At 36.4% G+C, this 24,063-nt stretch overlaps 1 protein-coding gene across 1 annotated transcript in view; it reads left to right on the top strand.

Moving 5' to 3' along the window:
• Positions 1–24,063, top strand: part of CACNA2D3 (calcium voltage-gated channel auxiliary subunit alpha2delta 3) — a 382,512-nt gene that overhangs the window by 147,243 nt on the left and 211,206 nt on the right. The window contains exons 5-8 of the mRNA XM_058812839.1: positions 5,583–5,745; positions 22,049–22,180; positions 23,524–23,584; positions 23,671–23,821. Coding sequence (XP_058668822.1) covers positions 5,583–5,745; positions 22,049–22,180; positions 23,524–23,584; positions 23,671–23,821 — 507 coding nt within the window. The remainder of the gene's footprint in view (positions 1–5,582; positions 5,746–22,048; positions 22,181–23,523; positions 23,585–23,670; positions 23,822–24,063) is intronic.

Genomic DNA, 24,063 nt, shown 5'->3' on the forward strand with positions numbered 1-24,063 from the left:
GCTTGGTATTAGCTGTAGGGCTTTCAAGAGAAATGAAGAAATCCTGTGGTTCTAGCTAGTAATAAAAATGGTATTAAAATGAATTAAAATCTAGCAGGTTTTTTTTGCATCTGTAAAGATACACATATGGTATGATTTGTCTAAAAAGGTCAGCCCCATAAAACTGGTTTGGGGAATATTTGAGCTTGTGGAATTTAAAAGAAAGGCATCCTGACAACCTGTTGGCATGTTTTGCTTAATCTAAGTATTCTGCATCTGTGATTTGGCCACACCTATATCAGTAGGATACTACTTCTAACCTAAAAATAAAATGAGACATAGTGAAGGTTTTTAATGATATGAAAATATTATGAATTAATCGTGGCTTTCTGTGCAATGTTTTATCTTGCTTTTCCTAGTTTGGAAAGGAAGGATCAAGTCTACTGCAGGATGGAAGTATTTCTAAGCTTTGTAAGGTACAAGTGTGTTCAAAAATGTTTTAGCATCCTCAAGCCTTCAGAAGTACCTGTTAGTCTTCCCTTGTTTAACGTTGCTCTAGAAGTTTTCATTATATTTATTCCATGGTTTGCTGCATCTCTAGGATCATGGGCCCTGGCTCTGAACTCACTGTTCCACACAACTGGAATCTCTTTAACCTACACACACTGGGAGAAGGGAAAAAGTCAGTATGTCACCAGAGTAGGGATTTGTTTTGGTCTTTAGCAGAAAGTATATCTTAGAGGTTTCTTATGTGTATGAAAATGAGCACACTGAATATTAAAAAAATGATAGATCTCCAGTAAGGCTTGTCAAGCTGTCCAAAATATTACACTAAAAGTCTGTTACATAAGTGTTTCCCCCCTTCCTTGTTTTATTTACTAAATTTTAGTGAACAAAGAGTTTTTCTTCAGTCTTGTGACAAAGAAGAGACTCAAGAGCTTTTGCACGTAAAAGTAAATACTTTTGAAGTTATTTATCTGTAAAGGAAAGTGAGGCTTCATCTGAAATTTGTAACCTAAAGTGATGTTTTTAACTTTAATGGATGATTTAAAATAGCCATCATAATAATTTGTACATTCAGTGAATCAGTTAATCCTTACAAGTCTGAGACCTTGATGTCTTATCAATTTACTGCTACAATAGGTTTTATACTATAATGAAGTATTATTTATTTATCATTTTAATGGCAATTTTAATAGGGTAATCATATTGGGACAGAATGTATAGCCTGGGGGAAGGTCATCTTAATTTGACTGTGTAGAAAACAGATCTTTTTTTTTCTCAAGGATGCAAGTAATGTTTCTTTACTATTTTAATAATTAAAGTGGGACTGAATACATCTTTTCAAATCCCAGGTGTTCTTTGAGCCTTGCTGCTGAATAACGACATAAAAAAGAGGGGAAAAAAAGTGCTGGATGTTCCTACAGAGGAGCAAGGAGGAACCTTCAGAGAATAATTGGAAATTATAAAGGGAAATGATTGTGTCTTACAACAAGAGAAGCTGTTTTTTCAAACATAAAAGCTTTTTAAAATTCAGAAGTTTTTATTGGATGAGGTTCTTTGCTTTTATGACCTTTTATACTCGCTAAACAGACCAAGTTATTGAATATACAAGAGCTTTAATCATATGCTTGAAAACATAGATTCTCCTTACTGGACAAGTGCCAGAAGAGATTGTTTTGGGCCTTAGAAAGAGATGTGCATTCGGATGTTTCTCTCCTCTTTAACTTGAGTACCAGAATGGGGATTGCTGTCTCCAGTGTGTTCTAGGTAGCACAGCCTCCCTCAGAATGGATAAATTTCCTCATTTTGCTTTTCACATGTCATGAACCTTTCTGGTCTCCTTAGAGATGTCTATTATTTATCAGTTTTGAGAAAAAAACTTTTTGTCTTTTTGGTTTAAACTCTGATGGTAATAGCTATTTGGTAGCAACTGTAGATGTTTCAAAACTGTGCATTTCTAGCTGTCTGCGCTATTTCATGGTAGGTTTTGCTTTTCCCTTAATTTTCCACGTTATTTGCTGCTACTTCATTTTCTCTGATGCCCTAGCCTTTCAAGGCTCAATGCAAATGCCATAAACTTCCCTTAATTTAATATCTTTCAGATACATTTAGCTTTCTCTTTAGATGAGCTGCAAAGTTACAGAAACACTGTGAAAATGGCTCTCGAGTAGTTAAGAATTATCAGTGTAATCCAAATATTGCTCTGATGCTGCTCATTAGTGCAAATCATTCCTATTTACACCTTTCTGGTCCTCATGCTCTGTGAATGAGACTTTTTTTGCTGCCTTGATAAAAATTTCTATAGTGTAGATAAAAAATATAGCAAACTAAAATTGTGGCTTGTATTCTTTCTTGCTGTTAAAAACCAAAACACTTCATTTTAAAATGGAGTGGTAAAAAGTGATACTTCTTTACTCTTAGGCCAAATACTCTCTAACTTGCAAAGGCAGTTTGCATTATAATTTATCATTCAAGTTCAGTAGTAAACATTTATGTTTAAATAAAGATGCTGTTTACAATGTTGACAAATACTTGATAAAATATTTAGGCATAGCTGGATATCTATTTACAAAATAATAAATGTAAAAGGCAGTATAGAATATCAGTCTTGTGGAATACTGCAATTATGGGAGATTTGTGCAATATTTTCATACTGCGCCTGAATTACTGAAGTTTTGTTTCAGACAAGTATCCATTGTTGTCAAGGTGCTTGTTTAGCTGTGACATCGTGCCAAAATAAGTGGCCAAGCTGGAATAGAGAACTTTGAAGATGTTTCCTTCTTACCTTGCAGATCACTTCTCGCCTCCAACCTACTCCTGTGGTTCTCATTGCAGGACACAAACTTTGCACTTCCCTGGTTTTTCTATTTTATATTTTGAGCAAATTAATTTTTGTCATAATTAACATAAATCTTTGGCAGCCATCCTAAGTGAGCACACAGCACATGTGTTTCCATTGCGGCTGAAGGAATCTTTGTTTTAAAACAAACTTGTTCTGCCTGTCAGCATGAGTGATGCTGTAAAGCAGAGTTGTGATCAGCTCTGTAACAGCCCCGTAAGTCTCTGTCTCCTGTGATTACAGGGCATGGCAGAGCAGCCCAGGGTTCTGCAGAATGGATTTTTAGGATTATTTGGGGTGTCTCAAACATGGTCAGTGCCCTGCTGGGGCAGAATAGTGCAGTGCTTGTTCTGCACTGATCCCTTCATATTGGCTTGCACTAGGAAAACTTTACAGGGATAAAACTGAAAACTGAGATTTCAATTTGCCTTTTCTTATTATGATACAGTGCGGGCTTTCCAAATGTCAAATCAAACATGCAGAATGATGCAGATACTGCAGAGGAATGTACAAGCAAAAAGCCTCAAGGTATTTACTTGAGCAAATCTAAATGCACTAAAGTCTAAAAGTTGATTTTTAGTTCTAATGGTTTGTGTAACAGCTGGCATGAAGGGGATTTCCTCACTCACCATCAGGTCTCTAGGTAAGGTTGGAGTAAACTCATCTCTTGGACAAGTCACAGTAGAGCTGAGTCTGCGCCTAACCTGGATAATTACCTTGTTATTTATTAGACTAATAACTTTCTTGTGTGTTATATTGTGTGCACTCAGAGCTCACCTAGTTAAGGTTATATCAAAGACTGACCTCCATTGACAAGATTAAATTGAAGTCATTTTCTCTAAGAGCTTAGCTAGAGTATTTGTGTTGTCAGCAAACAGGACTTTATCCTCTTTCCCTTGGGCTTTATCTCAAATGCAGTGTCAGAATGCCAGATGGATTTACTTTCATATTTTTTCTTCAATTTTTAATATTCTTTCTATCACCTTTCAGCTGTCACACTCAATAATTTCCTTGGAAAGGAAGAGCCCAAAAGAAGCCATTGTACAACAGCTCTGCTTAAATGCTCATCCTTTTCAGTACTATTTTTGAGCTGCATACATTAATGAATAATCCTCAGAACTTGCAGGACTGTCTTAAATATGCTATTTTTGTAGGCTCCACACTTGCAAAAAAACCCTCAACAAGCCAAGGACAAGCCCCCTCAACCCCACCCCAATCACCCAGAAAAAAACCCAAACTAAGCAGGAAAGTATTAATAATCTGCAATAATATGAGGACTACTCTATGCTACAATTTGCTTTAAAATAAACCCCCAAACATAAATCATATTATTGTGTATTCACTGGTAGAATTGAGAAGAGAAAATACAGACTCAGACCAATAAATCAATGAATACTAAATCAACTGAAGAAACAATCAGTCCTGAATATCCTTAATTGTAAAATAAATGGTTTCTTTTTTCCATTTTTTTTTATATAGCAGATTTTAGTAGATGGCTAGCCTTGCCACTTACAGAACTTGATGAAAGAGGTTGCCTAGTAATTAACTTCTTTGGAAAAGGGAATAATCCATGGAATGAAATTAAATAATGCTTGTTTAGAGTTTATTTCAAGTACATTCTGACATCCTTATTTGAAATTTTTCCATTTTTCATTCCATTTACAAAGTATTATAAAAGCCATGGGCAAATAGAATTTACATCCTTGAAATTACCAAGTCCATATATGAATTTTTGTAGAAATTATTCCATGGTTCATATCTTAAGTTCAGTTCAAGAAGAACAGTATATTGCTGCATATTATAGTGCAGAGTTCTTTATCATCAAATAAACATAGATTTATGTTTAAATATTATATGCATTTACCCTCAAATGGATATTAGGGTAGGAACTCATATTTTAATTGATGTGAGTCTTCAAAGACACTAAACTTTGGCCTCCTCCAATTAGGAAGCACATCACAAAGTGTTGCCAAGGGTTAGTGTATTTAAGAGGTTAAAAAATAGACTGTACTGTTTGTTGCTTTCAAAGCTTAGTAAAATTTTAAACTAGGTCATGAAGATATCAATAATTTTATCTAAATTGCTTTTGCTTGTCTGGTTATAGTTCTGTACAAAATAGGCCAAATAGTCTTCCGGAATCTTTAACAGGCAGACAATTATTTCTTGTTCAAAATAAGTCACAATTAAGTTTATATATCCAGATTAAAGTATGCATATTTTAGAAGGCCAGCTATGATGTACATTCCTAAAATTCAGTATAAAGCAAATAATTTTAGGAAATGTCAGTCAGTACACATTGAGTACACATCTACAGCTGTAGTTAATACTCCTGAGAAGTAAAAACACTTTTAATTTGTCAGGGACTAAGTTCAGCACTGACAGCAGTTCTTGATCTCATGGAAGTAAGCTAAACAGAACTCATAAATAAGTAATCATCCAGAAAAATATTTAAATTTAGAAAGCTTTGTATTAAAAATAGTACAAATATTGTTTATGATTAGAGCTTTTCTTGGACTGCCCTTAACATTTTCAGGGCAGCCAGAGAACTGAAACAATATGGGGTTTTCTTGAGATGTACCAATAAATCTGTTTTCATAAATGTACCTGTACAAAGAGTACAGAGGGAATCTGAGAGAGGATAAAAACTTCTTGTTCTAGCAGGAGATGTTAATCAGTGAATTGATAGATGTACTAAACCATTCAAACCTCATTTTGATGCTGAATGTGCGTTCTGAACAGGGAATGTGGGTTTCTGTTGCAGTATGAGTACTTCAATGCTGTGCTCATAAATGAACGAGATGAGGAAGGGAACTATCTGGAGCTGGGGAAGGAGTTCATCCTGGTGCCAAACGACCACTTCAACAACTTGCCTGTGAACATCAGCCTGAGTGATGTCCAAGTACCCACCAACATGTACAACAAGGGTAAGAAAAGAGCTGCTTTATTCCATCATTCCACTGGCCTGACCAAAGCACACCCTTGCTTAAAAGTGAAGCTGTTGATTAACTGTGTATTATCTGTGTTTTCCAGTTGGCAATAATACTGAAATTTTCTATGGAAGAATGTTTTAAGTGTGACAGTTTTGTAATATCTTTTGTTTTGTGGCAGTTTAGCAGTTTAATGAGGTTAATGGTTTGCATATGAGGTTTGCATGAGTTCTGTCATAGAGTATGGCAGAATATGTTTATTCCAGTGAATAATTTTCCAGAATCTTCAAATCATTTGAACAGGGTGTACATTGTCACCAGTTTAATTCTATCCTTTCTGAGATTTAGAATTGTCTTTGAAAGATACAGGATAGGTAGAGGGAAATACCTTATTAGATTTATGCTTTCAAACTTCTGAGAATATTTCTAGCAGTAAACACAAACTCTGCTCTGATTTTGCAGATAGTATTTAGAAGCAATAATTTCTGCTTCCCTATTTGATGTAAGTGCACATTGTACAAACAGCAACATTAGGTGTTAGAAGTGATGGACTTTGGTCTAAAAACTTGGAATGTAAACTAAACTCAGATGTACATTTACTCATTTTCCTTTTGCCACTTTCCTTTAATCAGACAGCAGGAATTTGTATTTTTGCAGTGTTTATGCAGCACCTATCTATTTATTTTTCTCAAGCCAGTAATAAAAGAAAAAATTAGAAGGGAAGTGCCAAAGTTTCCTAACAATATCTACATTATATTTGTCATTGGTCTGTGAAAGCTGCCTAATCTCCTTATCTGGTTCCTCTTCTGTGTTTTAACTATACTAAAAGACATCTAAAAGGACATTAAATGCTTTCTGCTTAATACATTCCAGGCTAGCAATTGTGGTAATTCATGCAAGGATATTGTGTAATAAGGCGAAATAATTCAGCTAAGTTGGTCTGGTAAGAGAAGCAGTGGATATGGCAGCTCCTTTTCAAAGTTAGGATTCTGACTTGAGAATCCTGAGAAGCCAAAACTCCTACAATAGTCTTAAACCAGGGATGAAAAATAAATCTTCCTAGAGAGTATTTGAAAGGTTGTGAAATGATTAATGCAGGATATTTTGAAAAGACTTGGAAAATGCTTAAAGCTTCTAAAGATACCAAATGACTCGTTTTGTGCAAGTGCTAATAGTTATTTCATCAAGTCTGTCTATAAATTAATTCATTCCAGAATTGCTTAGGAGGAAAAAGAAAAGGAAGGATATAGAGGTCAGACAATTTGCTTTTCTGGAGAGGGAAATTATCCTGAGTATTTAGTGAGAGCAGTAGAACTAAAGAACCTTCAGGTATGTGATATGTGCTCATGTTAGGTATTGAATGCATTTTATATGCTGATTACTCTTAGTTAAAGGCCAAAGGACTGGCTACATCTTGGCTTGGCCTCTCATACAGGGATTTTCTGTAGCTATGGGCAAGATGGAGTTCTGTGATGATTCCTGTTTCTACTTTGTGTAATTCAGACCATCCAAAATTGTCACTTTATGCAGCTGCAGAATAAAGCTCATTTTTTAATAATTTAAATGTATTCCAACAGCAGAAATCTGGTTTGTTACTGGCATTTTCCTTACACATGAACATAATAATCTTGTTTGGAGCCTGTCGATGTCTGGAAATGGTCCTCTTACCAAGCAGAGAACTATATACTTAAAATTTGTTGTTGCCCCGTTCTGTAATGCAGAGGGGTGATAACAAGTTAATTTAATCCTAACCTGAGGGTACAAGCAGAAGATATTGATAGGTTTACAACCAAGTGTCTGCAGAATACCATTTCTCTATGAAGGGCCTGTTGTTCATTTCCAGGTTATGTTTTATTTTATTGAATTACTAGGGAGAGCCACAGCCAGAACTCACAGTTGGAAACAGACAAGTGTGATCACTGAATAGTTAAACACAGGGTTCTTGAGTCAACATGGAAAAAAAAGAACCCTATTTGTAAGCTGATTCTAAACTTTTTCCTTAATTTTGGTTTTTTTAGGTGTACAGATATTGATAATTTGCAATGGGTTCAGAGAGGAGTCACAGGACTCATCAAAGAATTGACAAATGTGCCATGGACTGAGACCACAGGAGCTCAGTTAATTTAGCTTATTCAAGAGATGATTAAAGGCTTAATTAGTTGTTCTGTAGTTAATTACTAATACCAGGCTCAATAATCTGGTTGCCAAAGATTGTAAAAATCCTGTGGCTGAAATCAGGTTCCATTAATTTGCAAATTGCACAACTGTGGGCTCAGTGAAGCTTTGGGAAAAGTTTTGGCCTGGTCAACTTCCACAATCACAGTGATGCTGCCCAGCTGTGGAATCACTGAAGTGCACAATCCCTAAACTGGGCACTAAATGAGTTTGGCTTAAAAACCTTGGCACATAAACATATTGCTATTCTTCATTTATCTTCTGGCTCTTTCAGCCTCTTCATAGAAAAGCTTAAAAACATTGATGGCAACAGCAGGAGTAAATAATTCTCATTCTAAGGACACCTTCAAGTTTGGAAAATAAAGAGCAAACATAAATTTCATTACATTTATGGGGAAATCAAGGCAATGAGAATATGATAAATATCAAATCTATGTCTGTCACTGCATTCTATTTTTTCTCTTTGAACACAAAGTGTGCTCATTACCTATAGGCTCATTGCCCATAGCCACAGGATTTGCAAGGCAGTATCTTTTTAAACAATTAATAATTAATTAATTACGACATTTTGTGATAACAGTCCTGGCAAGCAGTAGTTCTTTCATCCACAAATTTTGCAATTATCAACTGTGTATAGATTTCTGAAGGAAAGCAGGGAAAAGTTTCCTAGTGAATTAGTTATATAAAAATACTCATAGAGGAAAAAGAAATGAAGAATGAAGGCATGCTTTTCCTGTTAGAAGGAAAGTTTAATTTTTGGAAGTACAGAATCAATCTGAATCTGGTTTGGGCTATGCAAAGGCAGAGTCTAGGTGTAAATAAGGCACTATTTCATTCAACTGCTGGGATCTTTTATTTAAAAAGTTTATACTGTTTACAATAGAGGCACAAAATGAGTTCTCATAGGTCTTATTTTTTATGTCTTCCTATTAATTTAGAATGGAAATTATCTGGGACTTGCTGCTTTCTTGGACATATCTTGCAGGTACACTTCCAGCTACACATTCTTAAGATACTCAGATACAACTTTCTATATATCCATCAGTATATTTTAAACAGCTATTGTAGACAACTTTAGTGCTAATGAAGAAATGATTAGTAATTTAAAATTGGTATGGCTTCAAAATTTGATTTATTACTTTCTGAGATGACAGTAGTATATTTAGAAGACTCCAGGAACGTGACATATAATTAAAAAGTAGCACTTGGAATGTGGGCCAGGCTTTCTGGCAACCATCCATGGGAAGCTTGGTGTTAGCATTGCCACTGGGGAGAATAAGATTCTAGGATGGATTTATGTACGCAAGGAAATGATAAAAGAAGACTCAAAACTGATGTTGCAGATATTGACAGTGTATAAAAGAAAAAATAGGCTAGCATTTTACCTTTTGTTAGCATGAGAATATAGGTAACCAAGATCCCATATTCTTTGTCCAAAATATGTGCTGTATCTGGGATGAAGAACCTACTCCAGTTTTTGGGGTTTTTTTTCCTAAATCTGTCACCTCATATTTATTCCTACTTGTGGACAGCAATGACATATTTTCTGCTATTGAGTTTTCACTCATCAGTTTTTCCATGGAAGAGCCTTATGAATACTTGGATAAATGTGGTTTTCAGAGGAATGTAGATGAAAACCAAAGCCAAGGTGAGGCTCAGCGTGTCCTGGTGACACAGTTCTCAGTTATGGCACCTGTTGAAAAGCAAAGCCTAGAGCAGCACAGTACCAGAGGTGACACACAGCAGGATCTCATCCACTTACAGCAGCTTTGCATCAAATCCAGGAAACACCAGGGGAAATCCATTGTCTTGGCATTGGCTGAAAACAGCTCCTGGATTTGAGAATTTGCAGTTGGTCTTTGTTTGTATGACAAGGTAGGCTTTATGTGTGTAGAAAGGGGAAGAGCCCAGGTTCTCTTATTTTCAATGATTCAAAAATATTAGGATGCAAGCACTTGTCCTTGCCTTTTAAACTCCATTTCTCAGTGTAACAGCTTCTTCACGGTAAGAAATTTAGAACTGAAGAGAGACTTTTTCATGTATAAAATTATTATTTTTTCTAACCCCCTTGTATTTCATAAAATCTTACAATGTCTTCGCCTCCATATTTGGTCTAAGATTGATATTTTGGACTAAAATATTACACACCCAAGGACAGCCTTTCTAAATGTTTTTAAAAATAAAAATGCCTTGTAGAATGAGCCAAGCTGGACTTTGCTCATTGGGTATTTTGACAGAAGTAGAGTAAGGTGAGCATATGTGGCTATATCTTGCAGCCCTGGACAGTATCTCTGAGATATGGTGGATGAGACAGACAAGTGCCAATAAAGGTAGATTGGAGAAAGGATAATTCCTTTGTTTGGATCAGATCAGATGCATCTTGAGAAGTATGTTTGATTTTGCCTTAAAAAAAAAAAAAAAAAGAATAAAGTGAAACAATTTATCTTGGCAATAGAAGGGAAGTAGGCTTATGTAAGTTGATTTAAAGTAATGGGAGGTTTTTCCTTTGTTGTCATTTCTCGTTTACTGAATATATAATCTTATTTTACTTGCTCAGTTTTATAATGGAGAAACACTTCCTAGGGGATAAACCTTCATCCCATTAATACAGCTGACAGTGAAATTTAGTGCATTCTACAGCTTTGCAAGACTTAGTTATCCACTGAATTTTTTGTACTTATTAAAAGTCATTGAGCAAAGAGTCCAAACTTAACTACTGGAAAAAAACTCCAGATTTTCCAATTTTAAATACTCATTTATTTGAAGTGAATTTTTGTTTTCATCACTAGTGAATGTCTGAGGAAAAGACATATGTATAGAGACATAAATGAAAAAAAAAATTATCTATATGTGTATATATGTATCTCCTGTGTGGTGGAGAACGGTGCAGTCTGTTCTCACACCAAAGGATGTTGACATATATGTGTGATTCACTGAAGTATTTCAGGAAATATTATGGACACAAGATAGCTTTGTGACCACAGTTCTGCATCAGAAGAATTTTAATTTAAGCTGTAGTACAAGGTTAATGTCTCTTTTCCTGCCCATGCAGAGATAGTCAGATCACAGCTCTGCTCTGCCTTTTGTTTGTACAGCACACAGATCACTTCTGAGAGCCAGGCTGATATTGTAACCAGTATTTTAGTGCTTGCCTGTTTTCCCAGAGCTTGTTTCCAGCGAGATTCCATTGTACAGCCTGAGGCACAGCTTCTCTCTTTAAGCTCTGTGACTATTGAAGCATTTCAGGGCTGGCTCAGCAGTCTGGTCTCTCCAGCACAGCCCCAAGCGCCACCATCACACACAGAGTTACATTTTCATGGTCCTGAAAATCAACTTCTGTGCTCTGCGCGGGGAGATGGAAGCCTGTGCTTCAGAATTCTGTGACATCTGCATCTTTCAGCTTGGGCTTTTTGCCCTTCACTCCTAGGAAAGCCCTGGGGTGGCCATCACAAAAACCCTTAAATGCCATTCAGAGGCAGCACCATGCTGGTACAAATGGACAGACTTGCTCTGAACAGACTCACTTTTGGAAGTTTTTCTTCCCAGGCTGATTTACAGTGATGTCTTTTCAAATTAGTTTGAACATGGAAACGTCCACTCCTGCGGTGGAGCTTTGTGAAAGGAATTGATTTCTGTCTTTGAAGTGCCCAGGGTGAAATGTTGATTGGTGTGAGGAAAAGCAAGACGCAGTGGGCAATGCACAAAGAGACCACATCAACTTGTGAAGTCTACAATAATTATCTTTCATCCATGTCTTTTTGGTGAAGAAAATATGTTAGAATCAATTCGTGAATCTAATAATAATATATAAAAATAAAGCACTAATTTTTTAAATTAAATTTTAAAGCATTTATCCAAAAGTATTGGGTCTGGAAAGTTACTCACCTGCTTTCATGATACTAGAGAAGGAGGTTTATACTAATGAACAATGTTTCAGTATTTTCCTTATATGAATTCAGGAAGTTAGGTGAACTTTCCACCCAGTGCTTACACTGATTTCTTTTTAATTTTGACATAATTTATACTGAATGCATTTCTCAGCATTTACCTACAAGTATTTCTGACATTTCATCTATGTCTAGCAATATAAAAGAGTGAATTTTCACATCATCTAGCAAGTTATATTTCATAGTACTGCCACTTGATTTAGAATTATATTTTGAGTTCACTGTCATGTTTTTGTGAATTTTGTGATGAAATTTTATTCCATACCATAATGTATTTGAGAGGGGAGGAGCCTTAAGAGTTCCCTCCTTCCTGCCCCTGATATTAGACTGTGGTCTGTAAATTCTGCTAGTTGCAGTTTTGGCACTAAGGGAGGATTTTCCTTATCAGATTGGCTGTCTTTGGTCAATACCTATCAGCAGCCCAGTGGTTGGTGAGTTTATAAAATCTCTGCTATCATAAACTGCCAGGTGCCTTAGTAAATTGCTTCTGCATTTTGCCATTGTCAGGCCTGGTTCTCTGTTAAGTTACAAAATACACGTATGTTACAGGAAAGAGAACAGTTTGTGCATGATCAGGTGAAAATTATTTGCTCCAAATCCTTTTTTCAATTGAGATTAAAAGAAGAAAAAAACCAACCAAACAAAACAAAGCCCAAAAGAAATATATTCCACTGGATTACAGATTGCCAGGTATTTATCCTGATATATTTAGAGAATGAAGTAGAAGCCTTAGTGAAGATAGTGCTTTGTCTTTAGTGACAGAGTAGACCGAATCAAGACAGAAAATAAAATGTGATGATCAATTATACAGCCTGAAGTTAATCTTCTGCTTTGAAAACTAAAAGCAATAATATAAATTTTAACTTAGAGAAAAGTATGTCTTAACTGCCTTCCATCTGTTTTTCTCATCCTGATACTGTGATAGAACTGCAGTTGTGGAGTTTTTGAAGCACAGGAAGCAATTTTATCAGTGCTTTCCATAACTGCAGAGTTTTTCACTGATGGATGCTGAAGTCCATGAATATTTTCAAGCGTTTCTGTCAACAGGAGATATGGTTTATGTCAACTCAACTAACAAACATAAGGCACACAATATGTTGCTGAGAGTCTCAAACTGTGTAAATCAAGCTGTAAAATCCATTTTAATCCATCCAGTTTTTAAAAATTGGTTCACGACCATAAAGTACACTTTAAAGTTCAATAATAAGTAAAAAGATAAAGAAGTCTTCATTAATAATAGTCTAAATTAATTTTTCCTTAAATTAATACCACACTAATACTAATTCCATGTCAGTGCATTTGGAATACATTCAAATATTGACAACCATTTTGACTCTGTAACCATGATCACTCTGTGTAAGAATGGATTTATAAAAATAAGTGATTAAAAAGTATCTTACAGCTCTTAAGGCGTATTTGGACTTCACTTATTTTGAGGACAAGATGACTCTTGTTTAAAAGCTTTCTGCTAGGATTATTGTTATTACTGCTGTGGAAAGTTGGCAATCAATTATTTGTGTGTTATTTTATTGTTTTGTGGATTGACTGTGGAGTAGATTGGGTTGGAAGAGATCTTTAAGGGTCATCTACTCTAATTCCCCTGCAAAGAGCAGGGACTTCTTCACTTTGATTGTGGTGCTCAGAGCCTGACCTGGAGTGGCTCCAGGGAGGGGACAGCAACCAACTCTGGGTGACCTGTTCCAGTGCCTCACAACCTCATAACAAACAATTTCTTCCTTATATCTACTCTGAACCTACCATCTTTTAATTTAAAACCTTTATCTCTTATTCTATTGCAAGATATTTTCTTCCAATTGTTTCCATCCTTTGCTTCTTTCTACCTTTATAATCACCAATATTTTTAAAATTACTTACAAACAATATGAATAGAAGACAACTGTGAATAATTCTGACCTCAGTGTCTTTCATAGAAAAGACATCAGGTGTAGCCTGTGTTTTTCTGCTTACCTTATTTACTTCTTGAATGCTGAAAGCATTGCAAAAGGAGATCTTTGCCTTAGACTTCACAAATATTATTTAAGTTTTGCTTGAACAATTTAGAGACTGGTAAAGAATATTACCTGTGTCAAATGGCATTTCCATTGCATGATGCTCACTGCATGTTAAAAATGAGTTTATGCTCTACAAGTCAATAAATGCAGACTCTAATCAAAAGTTTTGCTTGCATAGGAAAAAAAATCTGCTGCATGTAATAGTGCCTTCTCTAAAAGATATTGAAATTTGATGAACCACAACCATTTTTTGATTAAGTAAGGTTTTTTCAATTTGATACTTAAAAAGAGCTATGAATATCATTCAGTCATACTTTCCTATCAATGCCTTCCAACTGGCTGCCAAAATTGAGATTACCTATTTTCTAGAATATTAGACCCAAAAGAAATCATTTCTCAAGTGATGCAGAAAGATTATAATCTGCAGCTAGCACATATGCAAAACCATTTTCCTGTAAGGTGTGAAATGAAGAAATAAAATCTTGTCTGTCACTGTTGTATATGATTTTATGGACCTTGCTTCTGAGCATTCAACATCCTGGAGCTTTTATTTAAATACTCATGGTCACATACTGTCCTGGACCACTATATTTATGTTTTGAAATCCTTCCCCTGGATTGTTTGTCTTCACTTTTTAAGGTCTCTAGGACAGTGTTTTCACTGTCTTCCTAACACTGGACATTGTTTAATTTGAAAGGAGCTTTCTTAGTCCAACAGATTTAATCAAGGTTGCAGAAAATGTCCTATCTTCCCATATTTCTTTGTTTTAACTCTTGTTGCCTGTTGGACAGAGATGTACAGACTTCTCTGCTGCTTCCATCTGGTTTTGCTTAAATTCTGCCTCAAATACGATTCCCAGAATTTACTCAGGCTGCTGCTTTGTTCTTGAAAAGGGCTTTAGCTTCACGGATTTTTTTTTTTTTTTTCCCTCTCAAACCTCTGTCTTTAACAGCAAGCCTTTTGGAAACGTTGGCATGGCCATGCAAGATGTGCAGCATGCTTTATCTTTGCTGTGTTCTAGTCTGTCTCTGGCTGTGGATCTAATCTGTGTGTTTCTAACACATCCTCATCACCATGGCAACCAGATGTCAGATCCAGGCTGCGTGGAAATGTGGAGTATTTCCTCTAGAAAGCCCTGCTCTTCGCCTCTCCTGATCCAGCAGCTGTTGCTTAGCTACTCTGAGCTGGGCTTGCCTTTTGACAAATGTGAGCAGGGCATGTTTGTCACTGAACACCATCTCAGGTACAATATTAAGAGAATTTTTGACCTGACGTGCCTCTGTCAATCAGGATGCCACCCCTACTTCCTTGTTGCTTTTAAGGACAAGAAAGTGACAATCCTGGGTTTTTGAAAACTTTAGGAGTGAATATGCATTAATTAAATGGTTGTCTGGCAAAGTAAAAACTGTAACTTTATATGTAGTGAACAGGATTGACATTTGACAAGGAATAATAATAGTTTATCTAAATATACATATTCATTTTGTCTACTGTTTCAGAATACTGTAATAATCTGTTTCTCCACGCTGCTGCATTACACAGACCCTTTGATTTTTCCAGGGAATGTGTTGTGTGAAGAAGAAGGCGGCTTGCTCTTCTCGTTAAGCATTAGAATGCTTGGCTAGAATATAAACTGTTTCAAAACATTGTTTGGCTAAAAATGTACAGAGACATTTTTACACTATACTTTGTTTATTTAGGTGTCTTGCAGCTTTTATTTGGCACATTCCTGAAGGAGTAAATAGTGTTTCAGAATACATAATGGATTTTGTAATGTACTCATCCCAAGATACATTTGTACATCTGCTCAGTGTTTTTATTACTATCTTCAGAGGCTTTATAACCAGCTGAACATTTTCATATCTTGTATGAGTAAAGCTTCCATTTTACTCAAATTGTGCAAACAGTCTTTGGGGCAAGGATTATAAAAGCACAAGAGAAGTAAGGGCCTGTTGATTTGAGAGGATAAGAGGTGGTGATTTGCCATGGTAGTAGATAAGTGTGCTGTTACATCCAATAATTGCACATTCGTACTCTGTTGATGCTCCCAGGAATGGAGCAGTAGAAGTTTAATTTGTTATAGCCCACTGCAACTGGGATGCATCCTACCTGGTAAAACATTTCTCTCTAAAGGTTTTTGTGCCTCCATTTGCTGAGGCAAGAAGCATGATGTGCTGATAAACACAGGATGACTTTGGAACCTCCTTCAAAGCATTATTTGTTGGTCCCAGCTGCACTGTGCTCTGCCATCAAGTCAGCCTGCTCCTGTAACTCTGTGTCTCTGAATATCTGTGCAGTAGGAATGGAATAGTTTTTGTGAAGTGCTAGTTAACAGGTTTGCATGGTCTTGTGTTCCAAATGGCTTTTCTAAAGACTGGAGGATGGATCTGTCCCCAAGAAATTTCCGTAAGGATGACTTTTATTTCCAAGGCTATGCCTTGCCTTTGTCATTCATCACTTTGACAATCGCTCTGAATAAAATTGTCCCTTTTGTATGTTGTGCATTAAATATTTTACAGTACAGTTGGCTGGATTCAGCAGCAATCACATTTGCTTTCTTTTCCCCTGCTTTGCAGTGTGTTCCACTGGCTTCCCCTATTGCTTGTTGCGACACTTTTCCTGGTCTGCCACTTACCAGAGGTTTGAATTTCCTGGCTGCGGATAGCCACTCTTCCATCAGACTGTGTAGAAATTTCTGCTTGCTGTGTGCTAGAACTGGTTCTTTTTTTTTGCAGTATTCATGACTATTTTTGCTTTTGTGATGAAAATTCAATGGATATAAGGCCTCTGTTCAATTTGCTTAATTCCTGAGTTCTCAAAATTTGTTTTTTCTTTTCCACTCGGAAAACCATTTCTATCAGTGGTTTTCCATGTTGTTCACCCTTTCTCTTTACATCATGGCATCTTATAGCTCTGTGATGTATTTTCTTACTATCTTTTAATTTTTCACGGTCCTCAATTTGTATCATGCAGAAGTGTGGAAATGAGTATGTTTCACTGAAAATACAGAAATACCCTATCTGCAGTATCATGAATTAATTTATCAGGATGACTGGCTTTTGGCTTTAGCTCTCAGCTCAAAGCAATTGCTGGATGGGCAATCCCATCTGTTAGGAGCATGTTAGACACAGGGCTAACTGCCCCTGATACCTGGCTCCTGGGACAACAGCTTTAGTATAGCAGAATCTTTCTTTTTTGTCCTGGGATGCTCTTGACTTCTGCTCTGAGTTTGTCCTTTAATTTAAAAGAGAAATTAATGTTCTGTTTTCATAGCTGGTTCCTATATGCTGTTTCCAGAGCTTTTCTCTAACCTGCCCACTGTTCAGCCCCCACACTGATTGCTTTTAGCTGTTACATCTGAGAAGTTAAGCAAAGTCCAGCCAAGCCAGCATCAAATGGGTGAAATGGGCTCAAATCTCCGCTGATTTGTTGCAGGACATTTTCTATAACTCAAGAGAAGGCAAGCCCTTAGGAGACAGAAATGAATCTGTATGCCAGACTGCTGTTAGTGAGGAGTTTGCAGCTGTAATTCTGACTTTCAAATGAGCTAAAGTTAAATCTCAGTCCATCTCATTAATTAAAAAAAATAATAGAAACCTCCCCCCTCAAACAAAAAAAGAACACTATCCCCTCCACACCATAAAGCAATACAAAACATCACCTAAATGCACTCATGAAACTCAGCATAAAAATAAACACATCTGGCCATACTCCAGTTCTTCTGCTGCCACTTCAAAGGAGGAGGGTGAAGTTATCAGGGCAATGTTGGAAGATGAAGGCACTAAATGCTACTCCTTTGCCTTTATGCCAGCACGTACTGGAAACCTTTAGCATCCCATATTCCTGCAAGGAGGGAATGTGATTTCTGACATTGGTGAACAGTTCCCAGCACATGAAGCAAAATGGACAAACACCTTCTTTTATGTCTACAGATGGCCAGATGCTTTGATCTGTGAGCTGATGCATCCACATTACCCTGGAGTCAGAGAGAGGGGAAGAGAGAGAAAAAAGTGAAGGCAGTTGCCAAAACTGGCATCCAGCCCCAGCTCTTGAGTCTGCTGGACCACCCTGAAAAGCATTCATATTAGTGTTGAGTAGTGTAATTATTAGATTGTTGGTATATGTCCCAGCAAAGTATGTGATTTTGTTATTCTTTAAAATATGACCAGACTAAATATGTTGTCAATGTCATAAAAACTAAGCTAATATTGTTGCTATCTCTGAGCCAGAAATGTGCAGGGTTTTGCATTCCTTTTGCAGTGCTTGGGCCCTTAGGCCGTGCTTATATTGCTCTGTGGCAGCACAGAGCTGCTCTGCAGTTTAGGGCTGCTGCTGAGGCAGTCAGATACTACAGGAGGGAAGATCATTTCCAATGCCAGCGTCTCTGACAGCTTTCCAGAAAAAAGTAATGATTATATCACAAAAAGAATAGAATAGGGAGAAAAGACTAAGGTTCATTAGAAACTTTTATTTTCTTGAGAATAAAGCAGAATATGGCAAGAAAGAGAACTTTCTTCATAGTTACTGAGCTCCTCAGTGGTTTCCCTTATTTTCTGCATGCTGCGACAATTGAAATGCAGAATGGGTTGTGTAGGTATTAGTTTTGTTCTATAGACTTCGCATACTCTGGATTCTGGGGACATTAAAAAAAGTCATTACCTTTGGCTATTGCACATCTTTTAGCCTGTGCCCCTTCCTTGCCTTTGTTCAGTCCTTTTCAGGCCAGCAGGATCTGTGACAGCCCCTTAATTGCTACATGCATTTGTACTGTTCTTTGGCAATCTCATTTCAGTTTCCTGTCATTGTACTTATTTTCCTGGAGGTTGGATTCATGTTAAATGTCAGTAAAAACAGGTAACATCTACACAAACAATGGTGGAGCAAAATCCCATATAATTGCAAGCCAGCTCATCTAAAAGACAAGGGAAAGGGAATATTTTATCTGTCAGGAAGCAAAAGCAGAAATCATATTTCAAGAACTGTGGTGAAAGCTATTGCCATTTATTATCTTTGAGCCCCATAACATCGCATTGATAATTTTGCATTTATATTAAGCTTTATCTTTTTTTTTTATCCTTCACCAAATTTCTGAATATTCTCACAGATTAATTTACTACCATTGACATTTAACTCTCTGGGGGATGCAGATGATGCTCACCATTTTCAGTAATTGAAAAACTTAAGAATACTGTTTCTGAAGGAAGTACTGAGGGAATTTAAACAGTTTAGTGTAATTACTAAAATTGGAAATTGCCCAGAACAAGTTTAACATACAGGTTATTAGATGATGATTTAATGAGACATATGGTCAGAAATGCAGCTGTATTTGGGATGGTGCATGAGGACAGAGATGCCTCCATGTAGCAGAGTTATAAAGTTCAGAACAAAGAGATCCAGAGTGAAATCCCTCTGGCTGAAGGTGCAGCAGCCAGCAGACACTCATGACTTCCAGGTCTGCTGCTTTGTTCTGTGCCTACATTAGTCCCTACACCACTTTTCCTTGTATTATAAGGAAAAAAAGATTGTAGCCCTTTTTGCTTCTTTTATTGAAGTGGCTGGTGCCTAATATGTAACTTGATATATTCTAAGAACAGCCAGCATAACAGACATGCAGGGTGTGGGAAGGCAGGGAATTATCACCAGCTTTCATTTTGAAGGAATACAGTGAGCATAGGTCACATTTTAATTGTGCCCTCTTATTTAAAATGCCTGCTTTATGCTCCTTCCAGCTAAAAAAATTAAGTCTATTAGTTTCACAGTCACTGGATTAATGTTCAGGAGTTGGATGATTAGTGTTGTCAGCCTAATGCAGAATATGGACTCCACCAGACTCGTTCAGGGAAAATTTCCTGATTTTTATTTCCATGGAGTTCTCTAACCTGTAATATAGATATATGAACATGTTAAGTGGCTCTTCACAGATGGTCTAAACAAAGTAATCTAAAATATCCATGGATATTTCAATACGATTTTTAGAAAGTGATCGATATCTGTATTTTGTATATACAAATACATTTTTTTATATGCTACTGGAAAGACTTCGGTTCAGAACCTAAGAGGTGAATGACTTGAGCCATAACCTTATGGAACTGGAGTGCATATAGATTTCAAAGAAAATTGTCATTGGGTTGGTAGGAGGACGGTTCTACTCATGAGTGGCATTAGAGCTCTGATTCATTAGGAAAGGACATGAAAACTTAAGCCCTGAGGAATCCAGGATAGGAGACATCCAATGAATTGATAAAGCTGTAAAATACCAAGGTACAATGGGCAGTCTTGGAATGACATCCAAACATAAGTTTCTAAGAAACACTGCAGGTTATTTTAAATATAAATTAATTTAGAATTATTCTGTTTGATTTGTTTGGCTTTTCACTAATCCTGATGACTGCAGGGCATATAAAGAGCCTATAGCCCTCTGGAGACTTGAGAAATGGTGCTTTCTATTTTCCTCTAAACAGACCTTTCTAGCAGCACCAGGAAAAGTAAAAGAACAAAACCCAAACCCAACCCTCTGAACTTGCTCACTCTTTTCAAAGATGAATTAAACTTATTGCCTTATGTCAGGATTGTGATGCTGAGTCAACAGTGCCGCTGCAATTTTTAGTGATTTGGATACTCCATTATACATGAAGTATAGGAGCTTAATCAGAATATCAGTGTTTGAACTGGTACTGGGAAATTCCTGTGGGCTGAGGAATAGAATTCTCATTTTAGTGCTTCACATCTCACGTAATGTCTAAATGCTGAACAATGGGCTGATATTGGGATGCTGAAATAGAAACATATTTTGCAAGCCAATGATAGATCTCAGTCTATAGTGCTGATTTGTGATGTTTTGGTCACAGCTCATTATTGGGATAACTACAGATTGAGAAACCACTGGACAATGAGGGTTTTGCCAGCTAGGCAGGACTGAAGTTAGTGCCCTTGGACCAGTGACATCAGTTTGTTTGACAGGTGTCTGGTGTGGCAGATTTTAAGTGCTTATTTCATCTTCTAGAGAAACAAGTAACTGCACTCCATGTATTTTAAAAATAAGATCTGTTTTGTTGACCTTACTATTTCAGCACTTCTTCCATATAAACCTAAATACTTAGGTGAAAGCAGCATGCAAAGTTGTGTGGCTGAGACATTTAAATTTTTCTGCTGTTTTTTCTTGATGAATGCAGGGGAAGATAACAATTTGCCTTTTTTCCACTCCATTAAAATCACATTTGAAGCAGTCTTCTGAAATCAGTACAGTGACATTATTTTGCAAGCTAATGGCTGCTTTATTTCAAATACTTGAGCAAATGTTACTGTGTATTCATGTATGCACACTCTTGAAAATTAAATAATGCATCTGTGATTTCAGTTCTGCTTTTTTCCTTTCTATTCTGCTGACTTCACATAAGATTGAACTGGGAATATCCTGTATCTTAATTGTTTCTCACCTTTCAAAATTCACAGTTTGAAATCCACTAACTTTCTAAGACAGGTTCATTGATTTCTCATTTCCCACTATTGAAGCAAATCTGCAGCATCAAGACACACTTGAGCAGCCTGGGGTCTTAGGGATTGATGGATGGGGATGTCTTAAACAGAACAGCTTCAGCATCAAGGATTTGCTTTGCAGTTCTCTTTCTAGGGAAATAAAAACTAATTCGGTAATTGTTGTGGAATGTGGGTTCGGTGTTTTCCAAATAACAACTAGTGGTATTTGTAATGAGATGTGGTTTTATGCATATTCAAGGGCAAAATAAAAGGTATTTCACTTTCTGTTCCAACATGAAAACTTTCAAACATTACCACATTTAATGTTTTAAAAAGTAAAATGTTGCCATGAGATATTCCATGCATTTAGGGAAGGTACATTGAGTAAATAATCTAAATTAGATGGAGTTATTTATGTTCTCCGCAACAAGCAAGGTGGTGGTTCAAGATAGATGCTCTAAAGAGCAATTTTAACTAATCTAAAAAATAGTACCAGGTTTCTCTGTCCTGTTCTTTAAGTGAACTATTTATTTTGGATCACTTATTTGATACAGGAAACTAAAACCGTTTTGCAACAGTTTTCAATCAACAGACTTTTGGGTATTGAATAAGCTGAAGATGGTAAAGTTTATGGGATTCTACTTAACAAAATCACTTTTCATTGTGTGTGTTCTTTATTTTTTTTTCCAGATCCAGCCATTGTAAATGGAGTTTATTGGTCAGAATCTTTAAATAAGGTGTTTGTTGATAACTTTGATCGTGACCCTTCTCTCATCTGGCAGTACTTTGGAAGTGCAAAAGGATTTTTCAGGCAATATCCAGGTAGGAAGAAGAGAAGTCCTTAAAATATAATAAAGAATTCCACGGCTGCATTAAGTATTGTCACTAATTCTGATTGCCACAGATACTTGCAAGTTTGATTTTACTTCATATAGTTTTCAGAGAGATTTCCAATCAAAATCTTGAAATTTTTGAGTTTTCTCTACCAATTTATATTTGGAGGTGAAACCCTCATGATAACTCATGTACTCATAAAAATTTCTATTCAGATAAAATATACAGACGTGAAAAATAACTTCTGAACAGGCTGTGAGAAGGAGAGCAAAAGGATTAGAACCTTCATATAGTGCTAAGCTTGAATTCTGTGCTCTATCAGTGCACACAGTAAGTCTTCATCATTATTTGTTTTATTTTTAAACTTCCACTTAACCTGGCAGATTTACATTAGAGAGTTTTAAAAACTTGTTTAAAAGTTTATTTTCACACCACTTGTAATAAAATGCAATCACATCACTTGTATTATTTCTATAGAAATAGATTAAAACCTATATTGTTGCCTATTAAGTTTTATGTTTAATCCTCTACAAAATTTACCACATTATAACAAACTATGAGGTTAAATAAACTGATTCTCAGCTTCTGTAACTTTGAATCAGGCTCACAGTGGGTATTGTTCCTTTGGCTAATGTGGTTTAGCAACCCATGTTTAAGTCTTGAGTTTAAGCAAGTTCACTATAAGCCTGTATGTCTGAAAGTGGCTGAGAGTAATGGCTACTACTTCTCTGTTAGTTTTAGATTATATTTCAGTTCCCAAGCTCCAGGATATTTCAAATATTAGTCCCTATTACCAAGGACCTTATTCTTGTTTTGTGCTAGAAAATGAGTGTAAAAAGCAGGAAGTGTTCCCCTGACATTTTTAAACATATTTTTTCTGACCCAAAATCAGGAGATGTTACCTCTTCATAGTGATGTGAGTGAAAATTCAGAGTATGACCTGTGAGTGAAGCAGGCAGCGTAAGGGCAGCTGCTGAAGCCAGCCATGAGTCAGAAGTGCTCAAGGTCTGGAAAGGACTTGGCAAGATGTGATAAAGCTTGCCAGCACCAAAGACCAAGAATGGCAAGAATTTTGTGAAAATAGTTCAATGAACATTGTAGACCTGAAGAGTTTTCACCTTACAGTTGGCTAAAAAGGAGTGAGGAAAAAAAGAAAAAATCTGGTTGCCCTATTTTAGGAACTTTGCTTCCCCACAGTATTTCCTATGTTATGATGGCACTGCCTGTTAGATTAAAGTATGAAACTGCTACTTAGCCCCAATACCACAGACAGATTTTTCACAGGTACTGTGAAAATTTAATTTAATATTTTATCTCCTTTTTTTAAACAGGAATTAAATGGGAACCTGATGAGAATGGAGTCATTGCATTTGACTGCAGAAACAGAAAGTGGTAGGCAATTGATGACTGCCAGTGTTTAAGAAATTGGAAATGATGAAAAGTTCAGTATTTAAAATAAGTTTTGTCTTTCACCTCAGGTACATCCAGGCAGCAACTTCTCCAAAAGATGTGGTAATTTTAGTGGATGTCAGTGGCAGTATGAAAGGGCTTCGCCTGACTATTGCCAAACAGACAGTTTCATCTATTTTGGATACCCTTGGAGATGATGACTTCTTCAATATAATTGCTGTGAGTGTCTCAGGATTTTTTTTTTTTAAACTATTTTTCTTCCATCATTTCTTGCTATCTGTCATGATTTACTTCACTCAAGCCACTTGAAAAATGTTGCAGACAGGTGATGGCTGACATCTGAACCCACTGGACAGAAACATTTGTTTTTTCAGTATGAGATTCTTTAAGTGTCAGAGATTTGGGCTGTTTGTCTGTGACTTGCAATCTGAAACCCCTCAAAGAAGTAGCCTTCAGTCTGG

The sequence above is a fragment of the Ammospiza caudacuta genome, chromosome 12, assembly GCF_027887145.1.
Source record: "Ammospiza caudacuta isolate bAmmCau1 chromosome 12, bAmmCau1.pri, whole genome shotgun sequence".
NCBI lineage: Eukaryota > Metazoa > Chordata > Aves > Passeriformes > Passerellidae > Ammospiza > Ammospiza caudacuta.